The sequence below is a fragment of the Chenopodium quinoa genome, unplaced genomic scaffold (genome assembly GCF_001683475.1).
Source record: "Chenopodium quinoa cultivar QQ74 unplaced genomic scaffold, ASM168347v1, whole genome shotgun sequence".
NCBI classification, from domain to species: Eukaryota; Viridiplantae; Streptophyta; class Magnoliopsida; order Caryophyllales; family Amaranthaceae; genus Chenopodium; species Chenopodium quinoa.
Window position 1 is genome coordinate 6,949,243 of NW_018742205.1, and position 16,928 is coordinate 6,966,170.

At 37.7% G+C, this 16,928-nt stretch overlaps 1 protein-coding gene across 1 annotated transcript; it reads left to right on the top strand.

Annotated features, from left to right (window-relative positions):
• Positions 1–1,429: 1,429 nt before the first annotated feature.
• LOC110731063 (protein DETOXIFICATION 53-like) lies at positions 1,430–15,152 on the top strand. Its single transcript, XM_021910915.1, has 3 exons — positions 1,430–1,700; positions 2,002–2,286; positions 13,260–15,152. The coding sequence occupies exons 2-3, from the start codon at positions 2,143–2,145 to the stop codon at positions 14,643–14,645; spliced, it is 1,530 nt and encodes a 509-aa protein (XP_021766607.1). The 5' UTR covers positions 1,430–1,700; positions 2,002–2,142; the 3' UTR covers positions 14,646–15,152.
• The last annotated feature ends 1,776 nt before the right edge of the window (positions 15,153–16,928 follow it).

Genomic DNA, 16,928 nt, shown 5'->3' on the forward strand with positions numbered 1-16,928 from the left:
TGGTGCTGTTTTTTCCCTCCAAAACTACCCTTCTCTTTTTAACCTTTTTTTTTGTGTTAATATTTGATTCTATAATAATATCTTTCCATATCTTTTATATTATTTTTATGACAAATCAATAACATAATACTACAAACATCAGGAATGACATGTGTTATTTTCTGGTGCTGTTTTTTCCCTCCAAAACTCCCCCTCCCCTTTTAGCAAATAATAATCTTTTTATTTTGGAATATTTGTATAATACAACTATAATAATATTATTCTAAATCTTATATATTATCTTTACATAAAATGTATTTCTTTTTATTTCGTGTTCTTAATTATATTTTTCCATACACATTTACCTAAAATATTTTCGTTGTTTGATTGATATTTTCATGTTTATTAAAAGACATGTATAAATAAGTCTTTAGTCATATAGTCACTAGATTGTATAGTTTTATTTGGAATAATATGCATCATTAATGTAATATAATGTATATATACTACTATAAGGCAAAATGTATATATTTTTTTTCTCAATTGTAGTTTTATAAATTTTGCCTTATTATTTTATTTTTTTCTATATGCATTGCATTTGTTTATTCTACATTAGTTGCCTCATATTTATATTATATCACAATTAATTATGGAAAAAAGTTTATTACTACCGTGCATCGCACGGGCACTAATCTAGTTAATTACCAAATTGAAACTTTTTTGGAGAGAATTTTCCCTCTCAAACCCATTTATTTATTTATCTATTTAATTTTATTAATTTTTGTTTATCTTTAACATAAAAAATCTCATTTATGTGAACCCAAATTCATATATGACAATACTTTATTAATTAGAATAATTTTTTTTTTATACTTTTCTCCATATAATAAATTTTTATATATTGTTTTTGAGGGAATACATTACAATAATTGAATAAACCAAATTATTTACTGTCATTTATTGTATTTCTCCTTATTATACTTTTTTTAGAAAAAACATTGTATTATACGATTTACAAAATATTTTCTGAAGCTAGATTAAAAATAATTTAGCAATTTATGATGAATTTATATTGGCTAAATTGGCCAAGTCTTAATTTTAAATCTGATAACTCGGATATTGAGTAGTATTTCGTATCAATTATACGTGTAAAAGTACTCAGTAAATTATTGTTTATCAATAGATATTACTAAATGAAATGGCCGGTAAAACCATCAAAATAATTTATCGTTGGATAAATTTTTAAGAATTCTTGGTATAGGATACATTATAGCAGAACGAAGCTATTATCAAAGCCTACCTCAAATCATTTATATACATTTTTAAAAACCCAAAGAGTGGAATCATAGTATATAAACTTTATATATAAAAGCACTCTAAACATTAATATATATATATATATATATACATTGAAACCTTTGTTTGCCGCAACACATACTAGTAGTATCAAGTGTTTAGTCCCACCCTAAATTTTTTTTAAGAAAGTTCTCCCCTCTCTATATCAATCTCTTTCGCTTATACCTAAGTGGCTAATTTTCTCCATTTTCTTCTTCTCGTACCAAAATTTTCTGCTACCCTTAAATGGGTTGAAAACTTGGCAACATTATATCCTTAATTCATCCCAAAAAATGTACCAATAATACCATTACTACCTCGCCTTTTGTCGATATTATTGAACCCCGCATGACCAAGGAAACTGGCTACTTTTGTCTCCTGCAAAGGTTTGTATTAATCTCCCACTAAATTACCATTTACTATCTTGGTAACAAAATCTTTCATTTATGTCATTACTTTGACTACAAAAATACAGACATAATAGTAACCACATAATTGTAACTCCTTTTATATATTTATATATTTTTATTTTCTTTTCTTTACCCTAATTTCATTTCCCCTGTTATTTCCCTGATTTTTTTCCCTCTCATTCTCTGTTTTCCTCTGTTTTTTTTTTAAAAAAAAAAACTAATATTTTTGCATAATTTTTCATTCTTGAGTTAACATAAGAATTTCTCCTGTTCTTAGGAAAATCTCTTTTAGTTCAGTCCGTGGCACGGAACTGTCATTTTCTCTATAGTCCGTACAACATCAATAATAACAATAATAATAACAACAACGAAAACGACGACAACAACAACAGCAACGCAGTATAAATCCCGATAAGCTATGTGCCCCGCAAATGAATCCGGAGCGATTATCGATAGCGACTCGTTGATCCAACCTAGTATAGAAGATAAACAAGAATGTGATCATGATAGCACCAATCAAAGACTTCTTCATGGCATCCTCCATCGTCTCCCATTAAGTGAGGTAATTAACAGCCTTTTTTCTTTTTCTTTTTTCACTCTTCTATTTTTTTAATCAAATATTTCTTTCTTTCTTTCTTTATTAATTTACTTTTATTTATGTAATAAGTAAGAGAATGGCGAATTGTCAATGTGTAAGGGTTTTTAAATTCCTCTAACAAAATGTTGCAGTAAATATTATATGACCTTATTATGTTAATCTATTAATATTATTATATAGACTTTAGGTTTGCTTAAGAGTTTGATAAAAAAATCATACTTGGGCAATTTTCTTCTCACTATTCCATTAAAATTATCTCTATATCTTACAATAAACTTCATAGTTACTAAATGTAGGAAAAATCCACAATTCAATTTCAATGAAAATTACCATTTACCCAAAATCGCTACCAAAGTACCAAGTCGTAATTGCACATTTGCGTAACCTAAGAGGTGTTTATGTCTATTGAATTTCTACGTGTGTTGTTTTTTTCTATATATGTTACAAACTTAGAAACTTCAATAGTTTTTATGGAGTATCGAGTGGTACTTCGTGATTGCAAAGAGCAACGATATAGATTATAGACAGAATTCGACCCCTAACCCGGCCACCCGGTGACCATACCCTAGAGGCTTTATTATGGCTAAGCGCTCCTGCTCGGTAGTAGACAGCTAACGATGTTTCCCTTTAGTCCATAAATATAAAAATGAATTTAAGTACTAAATTTAGTATACAATAAGATGGGCCATACTTTTTTAAAGAGTGGAGTAGTCCTCTAATATTCCTTCAAAATTAGACTAAGAATCTTCATTAGTAGCACTAATTGATATGAACCCGTAAAAAGGAGCAACCTACTTAGTAAACTTTTTCATATTTTTAGTGTTCAAAATTATGGGAACTTATTCTCTTAATTTTAATTAACACTATAATTACTGTACCCTTGACCTTAATTATTACCAGATTTGCCCTCTTTAATCCATCATTATTCCCATTCTATTCTAGGAGCTGGCAATGTGGGCCTTACTTTTAGTAACCGAAATCACATTTGTCATATTATCCATGGGCAGTTTTGTAATTTCATTTCCTGACCAATTAGCTAGGGCCTAGGGTGGAGATGTGGAGGTTTCTAATGAGATGAATGAAATTGAAATTCTTTGAAGTAAGCTCAATTAAGAAACTTTATGTTACAAATTTGACTAGCATATAAGTGAGGATTGATATAATAATATGTTTCAAATGTAATCTCAAATCTATAATAATGTCCCTAATATCCTTTTGTTTTTTTTTTTCCCCTAACAAAGTCAACATAATAAGTTTGGTGCAACTAATGACATAATTTGGGAATAAACTTATATTTTATGGGGAGACCAAACTTATGAACTATTTACCACTTAATTTAGAGTTAATATGCTTTTACTTGTTTTGCTAATATTCAATTATTCATTCATGTTTTGAACAGTTAAAGTTTTGTATTAGTGAAATGAAAATATTGGTAAATAAATGATGTTACCATTTTGTCAAATACGGGTATCATGAAAATGTTTCTTTTCTATGTATTTTTTTTTTTTTTACAACATTCTTTTCTATGTACTTGTTGACATATATTTGGTCCTTCTTGTTTCGGGGTTTTCTGTGCCCTCGGGAGAGTACGTCACTAAGTCTAGATTCTAGGCATTTGTACCTGCAAAACAACGGAGACTCCGGGCGGTAGGAGCTCCGCCTCCGACAATCAAGTTAGAACCGGTCGAAGAATGTAAAAAGGTGCGGAAAAGGTAAAGTGAGATCTTCTCGGATTCCGAGATCAGGTTTTTCTCTGATGTGAGAGAATTTAGTGTTTGCAATAAATGAACCTGTTCCTAAAATGGGGGAAATCTCCCTATTTATAGGGTCATTTGAAAATGTGCCCTCTCTTAGGTCATCTTGACCTAGATTTGGTGGGCTGCGCCATTTTACGGCTTTCTCGGGAATCGGGCCCTAAAAGCCGCCTTTTTCCTTTGCTAATTGTGGGTGCCACGTGTCAGCTGGTGAGTGGCCCCTTATTGGACCTGTCTTAGGGTGACACGTGTCCCTTTATGAGTGGGCCACGTAGCATGGGTATTTTTACCCAAATCATTTGCCCCTCATAGGGGTGACGTGGCGTGCATAATATCATCACCCTTGTGGGCCATTGTGGGGGCAAGACATTCCAGAATCTCTTGCCCCCTTTCTGGGGTGATGCATTTCAAAAGAGGTTGCAGAAAACCCTTCTTGAAAAGCTCTCCATTATGAATCTCAAAGTTGGCCGCACGTTTTTTCATTGCAGCCATTTCTGGATATGTATCTGTCAAAGCGCCGTCTGACAGATAGGCCCGGATGCCATCCATCCAGGTTGAGCTTCGATCTAGGACTCCAATGGGATCTTCCTCAATACTTCGCTTTTCCATTACTTCCCAGAAGACTGACCGAGGCGTATCACATGAAGCGGATGATGCCAACTAAGAAATAGTATGCGCCTGATTGTTCTCTGACCGTGGCACTTGACTTAAATGGAATTCTTCAAGCGTCCCGGCTTCTGCCCTGACCGTCTGCAAGTATTTGATCATAGCCGGATGGGTGGCCTCATAGTCACCATGGTATTGGCTAACAACCAACTGAGAATCAGAGCAGGCGTCAATTTTTCTTGCTCCTGCCGCCTTGCAGATGCGTATATCGGCTAGCAGGGCTTCATACTCTGCCTCATTATTCGAGGCCTGAAACTTAAACCGTAGTGCATATTCGTACTTGTCCCCCTCGGGGGACTGACATATAATCCCTGCACCACAGCCGTTCATAGTAGAGCTCCCGTCTACATACACTTTCCAAACCTGATCAAGATTCTCCGGCTCAGCCGGCCTTGTCATTTCGACAATGAAGTCGGCAAATGCCTGACCCTTCACTGCCTTCCTTGGTTAGATAGAGATTTCAAGACTCTGCATTTCAATAGCCCATTTGAGCATTCTACCAGATGACTCCAAGGTTGTCATTGGCCGCATGAGGGGTTGGTCTGTGTAGACCACCATTGGATGTGCCAAGAAGTAAGGCTTCAACTTCTTGACTGCCATTGGGTACCGTAGTTCAGCATTTCGAAAAACATGGCTAATGAAATAGACCGGGAGCTGGACGCCGTCTCTTTCAGCAAGGAGAACGGCACTGAGAGCATGGTGTGAGACGGCTAAGTACATGCATGTAAAGCGCTTCGTTTGGCAGAGGGCTAACAAGCCTCGGCAAAGAGTATAAATATTCTTTCAATTTCTGAAAGGCCGCCTCAATATCATCCCCCCATTCAAACCTAGTCTTCTTTTTGATATATAGCTTAGAAAAAATAGAGACACTTGTCACCTGGCCGGCTGAGGAATCTCCCCAATGCCGCCAGACAACCTGTTAACTTCTAAACTTCTTTGACAGTGCGGGATGACTTCATGTCAATGACCGCTTGTATTTTCTCTAGGTTGGCCTCTATTCCCCTTTGATCAATTAAAAATCCGAGAAACTTCCCAGACTCAACACCAAAGACACACTTCTTGGGATTGAGCATGACCTTGTGCCGCCTAAGTGTGGTGAAGGTTTCTCGGAGGTTAGCAAGGTGATCCGTCTGTAGCTTGGATTTGACTATCATGTCATCAATGTACGCCTCTACATTCCTCCCAATTTGATTAATGGAAACTGTATTAATCATTTGTTGGAAAGTAGCAGGCGCATTTTTCAAGCCAAACGACATCACAGTATAGCAGAATAACCCTTGATCAGTGACGAATGTCGTCTTCTCTTGATCTTTTTTCCACAAGGGTATCTGGTGAAAGCCTGAATAGGCATCCATAAAGCTCATCAAAGCATGCCCGGCAGTAGAGTTGACCAGACTGTCGATCTTTGGAAGTGGATAACTATCCTAAAGACATGCCTTGTTCAAGTCAGTGTAATCAACACACATGCGCCAGGTACCATTCAGCTTCTTTCCAAGCACAATATTCGCAACCCAATCTGGGAAGTGACATTGCCGAATGAACCCAGCGTCTAACAACTATTTCACTTCGGCGGCCGCCGCCTGACTTCTTTCCTCGCCGTGGTTTCTTTTCTTTTGCCTAACCGACTTCTTTTTGGGATCCACGGCGAGCTTGTGGACATCTAGATCCAGGCTGATGCCTGACATCTCTTACACTTCAAAGGCAAATATGTCTTTGAATTCCTTCAACAAATTGTGCAAGTCTACACCCAGCTTGGCAAGAGCAGCCGCCCCAACCTTAACAGTACGCTCTAGACGGCTGTCGTCTAGAGCAATATTAACATGTCACCAGCCGGCTGGGGACGGAGTTCATCTTAACGTTCCCCGGTTAGTGAATGCTATTGCTTCTTTTTTTTCACGGCCACCAACTGGTCGGCCTTTCTCTTCTTGCCAGCTGCTGTTGGAGCAGGCTCGGCTTCCTTGACATCGTCAAGGTCTACTGGCTCCTCACACCGGCCGGCTGCGGCCACTGTGGGTTTGATATCTGAGAGGTAGAATTCCCTAGCCGTCTTCTGGTCCCCGTTCAGGGAGCCAACAGACCCATCATCCTTCTCAAATTTCAGCAGCATGAGAGATGGAATAATGACGGCCTTGGATTCGTTCAGAGTTGGACGACCTTATATTAGATTATAGGCGGTCAGCTCCTCTACGACTAAGAATCGGACAACCATGTGGCGACCCTCTCCTTTCTTCCCAGCCAGATGGGTAGGTCAATTCGTCCGACTGGGTGTACAACCCCACCCCCAAAACCAACCAAGGGGTGAGACACCTTGTGCATGCTGCCGAGCTTGTACTTCAGTGTTGACAAGCACTTGTAGCTGATGATGTCAGACGAGGTTCTGGTGTCAATGAGGATCCAGCCGACCTTCAGGTTAACCACTTTGCACTCAATGACAATGGGATCATCATGCAGTCGGCGGACCTTGCCCCTATCCTTTTCAGTGATGATGACCTCAGGGAAGGTGTTAGTAGACGCCTGGCCCTCATCAACTAAACTGACATCCAGCCATCTGACATGGTCCTTGGTGCCCTTGATAGTTGGGCCCCCTCCAGCAAAGCCGCCTGCTATTGTGTAGATCGAATCTTTGTCAGTGTTCGAACTACTAGCAGGTTGAGCATCCTTTTTGGACGACTGCCCGGGGTTTGTCTTCAAGGTCACCTTAGACTTCAGGATGTAAGACATCAACACCCCCTTATCAGCCAGACGGTCCAACAGCCGCTTGAGACTATAGCAGTCGTTGGTGTCGTGGCCAATATCCTCATGGAAGTGGCAGTATTTGTTTTTGTTCCGGTTTTTAGCGGAACCTTTCATAGCAGCGGGCTTCTCTATGGTCACCCGGTCCTTTATCTCCATGAGGATGGAGTAGCAGTCTTTGTTAAACTCGTACTTTGAGACGTACGGTTTAAACACTTTCTTTTTCTTCTGGGACGGCTGATCAGAGTCGTCAACCGCCCAGATCTCTTTTCTCTTCTTACTCTCTTCAGCTTTCTTAGCCGGCTGAGCTTGCCGACTCTCTTTTTTGTCAGACTTCATGGAGTCCGACTGCTTGCTGATGGTGCAGAGCTCGGTCGCCTGTACATAGGCTTCTGCCTCCATCAGCGCTTCCTAGAGGGTGGCAACCCTCTTTCTGACGAGGTCAAACTTAAAAGTTGACCCGTCCTTCAGACCCTTGAAGAAGTCTGTATAAGCCACATCGTTAGACAGCCCTTGATTCTGGATTCTCACTAGATTGAACCGCCTGATGTATGACCGAAGCCTTCTCTATCCCCCTGCTGCACTGCACCCAAGTCAAGACTTGTTTTCTTGGTAGGGATATTCATAGAGAAGTTAGAGCAAACAATAACGCAAGCGTCTTGAAGTTATTAATGCAGCCGACTGGAAAATTGCCGAACCATTGTTGGGCGATGCCCTTCAATGTAGTCGGGAAGAATCGGCACCAGGTGGCGTCATCCAACCCCTGCAAGTACATGAGATTGGTGTAGGCCATGAGGTGATCTTCAGGGTTGGTGGTACCATCATAAGTACCCACCAAAACATTTTTAATCTTGGCCTGTTGTGCCGCCTCGGTTATTTCCTTGGAGAACGCAGAAGGTTGTTCCCCAAGTTTTAGCAAACGGAGCTGCCAGTCCAAAGGTTGAACGTTTTGTGCCGCCTGACCCCCAAAGAGGGTCGGCTGCATGTAAGGTTGTCCATACGGCATGTATGGCTGCTGAGGCACATACGGGGCCGAATAGATCATCTGAGGGCCAGTGTGGACGGACGGGCCGCCTGACTGACTCTCTCGTACAGATTGAGAATATCTCATTGAGGTATTCTGGAAGCTGTCTGGGTAACTCGACGTTGAAGCCGACTCAGACAGTTGCCGGTTTCTCTTCTGCTCGATTAGGAACCGGGCATTAGAGTATGTCCTCTTTGAGCCATCCGGCTGAACATGCCGGATGACCTTTCCTTTTCCCTGTCTTTAGGAATCAAATCTTGGAAATATCAATCAAGGGCCGCTTCACCTCCTTTAATTTAGGATGCGGAGTGGGCTCTCGGTCCCTGACTGGCTTGTTCTTCTTAGAGAGAGAAGGCTTCTTGGCCGACTGGCCCTTGTTGGAGGCAGTCGTCCTCTTGTTGATCAGGTCCTTTATCTCCCCCTTGAAACTTGTCATGAATTTCATGAGTTCGTCTCGAGTGACTGGGGATGTCCCTTACACCGCCTGGTGTTGTCCAGACGGCTGTCCAGATGATTTACTTGGACCAGCTTGATCATCGCCCCGTTCCCTTCTTTCCTTGGGACGGGTGCGTCTGGTTCCGAGTGACCCATTAGCGCTACATACGTTTCGACTTCAAGGTCGTCATCATTGTCATGGTCCGAATAGATCTCAGCTTCGGCCGTAGGCCGTTTCTCATTAGGAGGCGGTACAGACTGTTGTGAAACCATCTTAGAGGTACTCTCCCCACAGACGGCGCCAAATGTTTTGGGGTTTTCTGTGTCCCTCGGAGAGTTACGTCACTAAGTCTGGATCCTGGGCGCCTGTACCTGCAAAACAACGAAGACTCCGGGTGGTAGGAGCTCATAGGGGTGAAAGTTCGGTTTGCGGTGTGGTTTATAGCCCAAACCGAAACCAAACCACATTATTTCGATTTTTGGATTTTTCAAACCACACCGCACCATATTATTATTGAAACCGAACCAAACCACACCATTTTAAATTTGAATTTTTAAAAAAAAACCAAACCACACCGAAATTTTTCATCGTCTTCTTTTTTGCTCCATCTAACTGGTCGTTCACTCCAACATCGCCCACATTGGTTGACATTGTAGGACATAAAAAAACACAAGTTTTATTATTTTTTGGCTTTATATATGTATGGTAGAAATTAGTTTTGGGTTAGGCTATAATTTGGATATGGGCCATAATTCGGTTTGGATTTCGGGTTTTGGTTTTTCAAATCTTAAAACCGAAACCAAACCATATTAATTCGGTTTTGGGATTCCTCAAACCGCACCGAACCATATTAGAAAAAAAAAAAAAAAAAAACTGCACCATATTTCTAGTTCGGTTTGGTTCGCGGTTTGGTTCGGTTTTAAACCACATTAGTTCATCCCTAGGAGCTCCGCCTCCGACGATCAAGTTAGAACCGGTCGAATAATGTAAAAAGGTGCGAAAAAGGTAAAGTGAGATCTTCTCGGATTCCGAGATCAGGTTTTTTCTCTGATGTGAGAGAACTCAGTGTTTGCAATAAATGAACTTGTCCCTGAAATGGGGGAATATCCCTATTTATAGGGTCATTTGAAAATGTGCCCTCTCTTAGGTCATCTTGACCTAGATTTGGTGGGCTGCGCCATTTTACGGCTTTCTCGGGAATCGGGCCCTGAAAGCCGCCTTTTTCCTTTACTGATAGGGGGTGCCACGTGTCAGCTGGTGAGCGGCCCTTATTGGACCTGTCTTGGGGTGATACATGTCCCCTTTTAAATGGGCCACGTGGCATGGGTATTTTTACCCAAATCACTTCTATTTAAGTAACGTGGAGACTTTAAGAATATACAAATTTTGTGCTATGGTATGTGGCTTTGTCTACACAACAAAATAAGTGGCAAGAAAATAAGAAGATTTTCAATGTGTTGGCAGAAGATTAGTAACTAAGATAAAATCTTTTGTAGAATCATATCAAACCATATCATAAAGTTTCTCATTGCATTAAGACTAGTTAAAAAATTTTAATTTCTGTGCAATGTACCTATCAAATATAGTGTTCCTAATTATTTCGTACGTAGTATTTCTATTTATTAGAGGATAATTTTACAATAGTGAATTATTTGTTTTATTTTTTTTTAGAAGACAACTAGTGAATTATTATTGACATTTTTTTTTTTTGAAAGGAATTACTATTGACAATTAATTGCATTGGTTATTTCTTCATCTCAAAATATATGAAAATTGAGAGATTATTGTTTATATACACCTGGATACACGGTGCACCCAACTAATCCAAGGTTAGTTTTTGCTCTTCATTTGATGATTAATTAAATGAACAATAATCATCCAAATGAGAAATAATTATTTTTGAGTGCACCGTGCAGCCGGGTGTACATAACAATCTCTCGTTGCTTGTCCTTGTCATTTTCTAATATACACAAGGCAATCTTATAATACTTATTTCGTTTCTAAATACATGTGACAATTTGGCTTTTATAATTGATAATACTTAACTTTGATCATCAGTACTTTTAATTGTATACGTAGTATTAGTTAAAAAAAAAGTGTACATTTTAAAAGTATACATGGTAATTAATCCAACAACATTTTACATATTATGTAATAACATTTGTTTTTAATGCATTACTCGTCCTAATTAAACTTAGAAATTAAATCTAATGGGTGAATAGTGCAGAAATCAATTAAGTTGTTGCATATAGTTAAAAACTAATGACATATGTATGAAAATGTTTTTTTTTTTTTTTTTTTTTTTTGGTAAGGAGAAGGGAACCTACTGAACCAACACCTCTCACAGATCAATTAGCTCAATTATGTTGGTCAATTAAAAGTGGTGCATATTGTGGTTGTTTTAGTACTTCTGCTTGAGAGTAGAGGAAGACGGTAAGATACTCCTCTACTCCCAAGTAAATATAGTTGATGGAGCTTGAATTTGTGGCCTACGACCCTACGTATATGATTTTCTGTTTAATCTTAACAAGTACAAACAGTATGTATCAGGCTATAAGATGCCAAGAAGCTACAGCAAAAGAAGTAGTAGAGCCCAAAAGAGCCGCCCACTACCTAAGAGAATAACACCATTAAATCCATACACCCAAATTTCTTTCTTCCCAACTCTTTTCAAGCAAGAGTATTGGCATCGAATTTCTATATATTTCCCCCATTATATGTTTTTTAGCAATATTTATTAGTTGGTTGATAATATATTAAATCAATACTAAGTGTTCTTTAAAAGCATATATATATGGGAGATATTATACTAAATGTTTTGCTAAAGCTAACATGTTAAATTATTCAACTTATTTAGTTGATGGGACAACTAAGTTAGTGGTCAAGATCAAGTTCAAATGCTTAAATTACAAATTAAAGTCCTTTTAATAAATATATATATATAAGAAAAGTCTATCTGCCTAACAAGTTAGACAACTAATATCAGTCAATATAATGGTATATTTCTAACTAAACAGACTAAAGTAACTTTAGGTTAAAGAAGAGACGCATTATTGTGTTTGGTCAACACTATAATACGTCTGTGTTAGTTGTTAAACTGTTAAACAATTAAATCGATCTATTAATACTTATCATTAACTAAATAAAAGAGTGAAAGATAATTAACCTAATGATGATGATTAACTAGATGATGTCAGATAGCCTTAAGCACGTGCAAGAATCGATTAACTCCTATGTTAGTATTTTTGTACACTTGACTTTTAAGACGTGAGATTATTCTAAGCAAAAATATAAAAATATAAGAATAAAATAGTGTACTTAGTTGGAAATCTAATAATCTACACGTAAGCATCACATCGTCGAGTACAAGAAACAATGCAAAGTGGAGGCAAATAAGATCTGTTGCATGTGACCACGCACGGCTATCTTACTAGTTGCTTAAAAATATTTTTGGTCAATTAGATGATTGATTAGCGTTTTCTCAAGATAAGAAATCCTAGATCATTTACGCTACATTGTCTCCATATCTAACTGCATGTAATAATTTGACTTTTGTATTATTCACACTTGACCAGAAATATAAAAACAAGTACCAAAATGTAATATCAACTTGTTATATATTGTTTACGTCAGTAGTTATTTATAAGCAGTTTGGAACCTAGCTTATCACGAAGATACTCATAAACTTTCATGTCGTCCTTGGTGTTACAATTTTTCGAGTTTTTATTGTCTTGCCCTAGTCATGATTTGGTCATAGTATGAGTTACAACTTAAAACATGTAATCAAACAGCTTGAATAGATTTAATACGGAAGTGTTTACGTTGTTCAGCCTTATATTAATGAGGTTTTTGCTCAACTTTGAATAAATTTCCCTATGTTTGTTGCAAACTATATACACTCATATTGAATTTATTCATTTAGTTATAGGAAGTTTCAATTAGTAATTATGAAATTTCCTTGACTTATTGATCTAAAAAATTTGATTGTTTTGAATTTCTTTTTCTAGATGTAACTAAGTTTCCTCCTGTTACAAAATGTTTGTATTTTCCTAGACAATATCTTGTCCAAAGAAATTAAGGAATCCATTTCATATTCCAAGTTAAATACTTTTGTCAATTACTAATAAAGATTAGTCAAATAAAGTTTTTTCTTTAATCCATAATAGTCAATTAACATAGGTGTATAAAGGATGAGATAAACGAAGAAAACAGAAAGAAAATCACATTAGTTTGCAATCGTTACATACTACACAATTTATATTGATATAATGTATAAATGTATATGTGTGCTTAAGTTAACATGGTTTTGTATGAAATGATGCAGCTTGCAGAGGACCTGAGATCACTTGGGAAGATAGTATGTCCTGTAACAACAATGACGCTCTTGCTACACTCGAAATCTGTCATCTCTATGCTATTCCTCGGTCATCTAGGAGACGCGCCACTAGCAGGAGGAGCTCTAGCAATCAGCTTTGCCAACATCACCGGCTTTTCAGTCATAAAAGGCATGAGCATGGGAATGGAACCCATCTGCTGTCAAGCTTTCGGGGCCAAGAAACTGTCAGTTATTAGCCAAACCTTTCAAAGAACTCTCTGCCTACTTCTACTTACCGCGATTGCAATCTCCTTCCTCTGGCTCAACATGGAGCCAATTCTCTTGTTTCTTGGCCAAGACAAAGATATAATCGATGTTGCTAAACTCTACTTGCGATTCTCCATCCCCGAGCTCATTGCTCAGGTTCACCTCCACCCCTTAAGGTCCTTCCTTAGGACACAATGCATCACAAAACCATTAACTATTGCTACTACAATATGCCTAGTTTTACATCTTCCAATCAACTACTTTTTTGTCATATACCTCAAATTAGGTGTTAAAGGTGTTGCATTAGGATCGGCGTGTAACACCATTAACTTGGACCTCAGTATCTTCATCTACCTTCTCTGTTCGAACATGGAGCCTAAGCCGTGGCACGGTCTAACTTTTTTCTCCCCATTTCAAGGCTGGAAAATGGTGCTAAGTTTAGCATTACCAAGTGTGTTATCTGTGTGCTTAGAATGGTGGTGGTATGAAATTATGCTCTTCCTCTGTGGACTGTTGCAGAATCCTAAGGCCAGTGTCGCGGCAATGGGGATACTTATACAAACAACAGGCCTCCTTTATGTCTTCCCACATGCGCTAAGCATGGGCCTATCAACGCGTATAGGCCATGAGTTGGGCGCTAGCCAGCCTACTAAGGCACAACGATTGGCTGCCCTTGGGTTAGTTTCAGGCTTAACTATGGGTGTGACAGCTTTCGGGTTCACTATAGTGGTGAGATCAGTCTGGGGGAAGATGTACACTTCAGAGCCTGACATTCTGTCCTTGATTTCTGTGGCACTTCCTGTTTTAGGATTCTGTGAGATCGGAAACTGTCCTCAGACAGCTGCCTGTGGGGTTTTGACAGGTTCAGCAAGGACTAAAATCGGGGCTAAAATAAACCTTGTCGCGTTCTACTTGGTTGGCTTGCCTGTTGCTGTTGCCATGGCATTTTGGCTCAAGATTGGGTTCATTGGTCTGTGGTTTGGGCTAGCTGCAGCTCAAGCCGCGTGTATGTTCATGATGATATACACGTTGATTAGGACCGATTGGAAACACCAGGCTAAGAGGTCCGAAGAGTTAACACAAGATGCTGAGGAAACTGAGGACTTGGAAACAGGACTGTTATCTTGAGGATTTTTGGGTTACTATTATGGGAAAGTAAATATGAATTAATCTTTTTTGGGGTGCAATTATTTTGGAGGAGATTAATTGCTGAGACGGTCTCAGCTATCGAAAGGGAAGGCAAAATAATAACAATGGCTTTCATATAGAGATGAATGATTGATTATACAACAATTTTTACTACTAATATTTTGTACAGGCAAATACCGCCTTCTTCAAATTATTGCTCCCCTAGCAGAGTAAGGGGGTGTATCATCTCTTGCATTTATTTTTGGGTATAGAAATTTGCATTATTTGAAGTTGATACTATGCGAGTTTGTGTACGAAAGTCAAAAGGATGCAAGTTTATCAGTGAATTGCCTTAAAACAAGATTATAGTACAACAAACTAATACGAGTAATCCATAATAGATATAGAAAAAAATGCTTCAATAACTTGTCGAAAATAGAGTATACCACGTATTGGTATACGGTATACCTTCCATTTTGTACACCTGAATGTTCAATAGAACTTGCTTTTCATACATTTCTTGTTATTTCATACGGAATACTTATTTTTTTAAATTTTGTCGAAAGTCAAATTTGACAGTCTTCATTTTTATGATAGTATGTTGTACAATGCACATGCAGCAATAGTAAAATTGAACTTTTTAATCATATTGAGTCTGATTTGTGAATGTAATCTTTAAAAAGCACATGAAATTTCTGAACATATTCATTAGTACTACGTTTAATGGAAGTAAAACAAATGGGGTAAATTATAAGGCCTTAACAGTCCAGCCCAATTAAAGAAGAATTTCCTGGTTTATTGGGCTCTTTTATTATGGTCCACATGAATAAAATGAATAAATCGTGAGGCCCAAAAAGAATGAAAAGTAACAAGTGTGTGATTGTGTGAGTATACAAGTGTGTGATTGTGCGAGTATATTGTATGCCTATGTCTGTGTATAAACGGCATAAAAACTATAAACTGTGTAATTGTGTAAACATGACTAAACAAAATGAAACAAAGATGTATTATGAATTCGAAAGAGTAGAAAAAAAAATGTGTCAAATGATAAATAATTTTATTTACGCTAATGGACGTTAATAACATAAACTAGCTTTTAGATTCGGGCAATTTCTAACCAAATATTGCATTGTTTAGTGTTAAAATTCACATGTATAGACATGATCAAATATTAACCACCACTTGAAACTTGAAACTACCCACCTAACCCCAAAAACCACCCACCTATTACCAAATATAGGTAGAACCAAAAGAAACAAAGTATTTTTATTTTATTTTGTAGGTACGTATGAATTCTTGTCTTGGCCTACTTATCTCAGTAATTAAGTCAATCTTTTTGCCAAGCCAATTTGTGTCTTTGTGAGGTGGGGAAGGGAAATTAAATAAGTAGTACTGTATAAGATATTTAAGTTATAAATTTATTTTTTTTTAAATGGATTGAATTGAATTGAGCGAAAATATATAGAGAAGACTGGTTGAATGAACTAAACTAATTAAGCCAAACTAAAATGTAAAGAGGAATTTTGCTGAATTAAATGAATTGTCTCATTGTTATGCTTTTGTAATTGCAATAACATAATTATTAAGGGGCAAATTTGTTAATATACTCAATTGTTTAATAAAAAAAATAGTTTATGTTGGAACAAATTGTGTTTTGGGTGTGAATTTTGTGAAAATCACAAAGTCCCACATTGGTAGGAAATGAGAGTCTTGCTCTCTTTATACAAGTGTGTAGTATATTTGGGTGTGGCCCAAGGGTTACCCACATTTTGTGGAGAGGGAAGACTTACCTACCGAGTCAACCTAACACACGCGCGCGCCTAACCGGGCTGGGCTGGATCGGATCGGATGATCAAATTGATTACCGAATTATAATTCCTTGATTTATGGTAACTGTTTTGACTGATTCCCTACCATTATTCATAACCGTTTTTATTCCAATTTTCATTCTACATTACCGTTTTTGACATTAATTTCGCTGGTTTTAAGAATGGTTTTAATGGCTACCGTTATGCTACTGCTTTGGCTATAAAAAGAATACTTTGCTCACCGTTTTCATATACAGGAAACTTTTTCTAAACTTCTTCCTCCTAAAATATAGAATTCGAGCAGTTTCTTATTAGTTTTGGTGTTTAGTTTGCCCGGTGGTTCTGTGCAAATCCACTGGTACACTATATTTTGAGAGGCTATTTTATCCTAGGGACATCCGGTGAAAGTTCGATCTGCTTGCACAAATTAAAGGCAGTACCGTGAATGTTCTATAGAGAGCGACATTGTCCGCGA

What these genes read in the sequence shown, in the direction of transcription:
- LOC110731063 (XM_021910915.1), top strand. Translation starts at nt 2,143, where the DNA reads ATGTGCCCCGCAAATGAATCCGGAGCGATTATCGATAGCGACTCGTTG. An exon ending in ATCGTCTCCCATTAAGTGAG is followed by an intron (nt 2,287 to 13,259) that starts GTAATTAACAGC and finishes GAAATGATGCAG; the next exon opens with CTTGCAGAGGACCTGAGATC.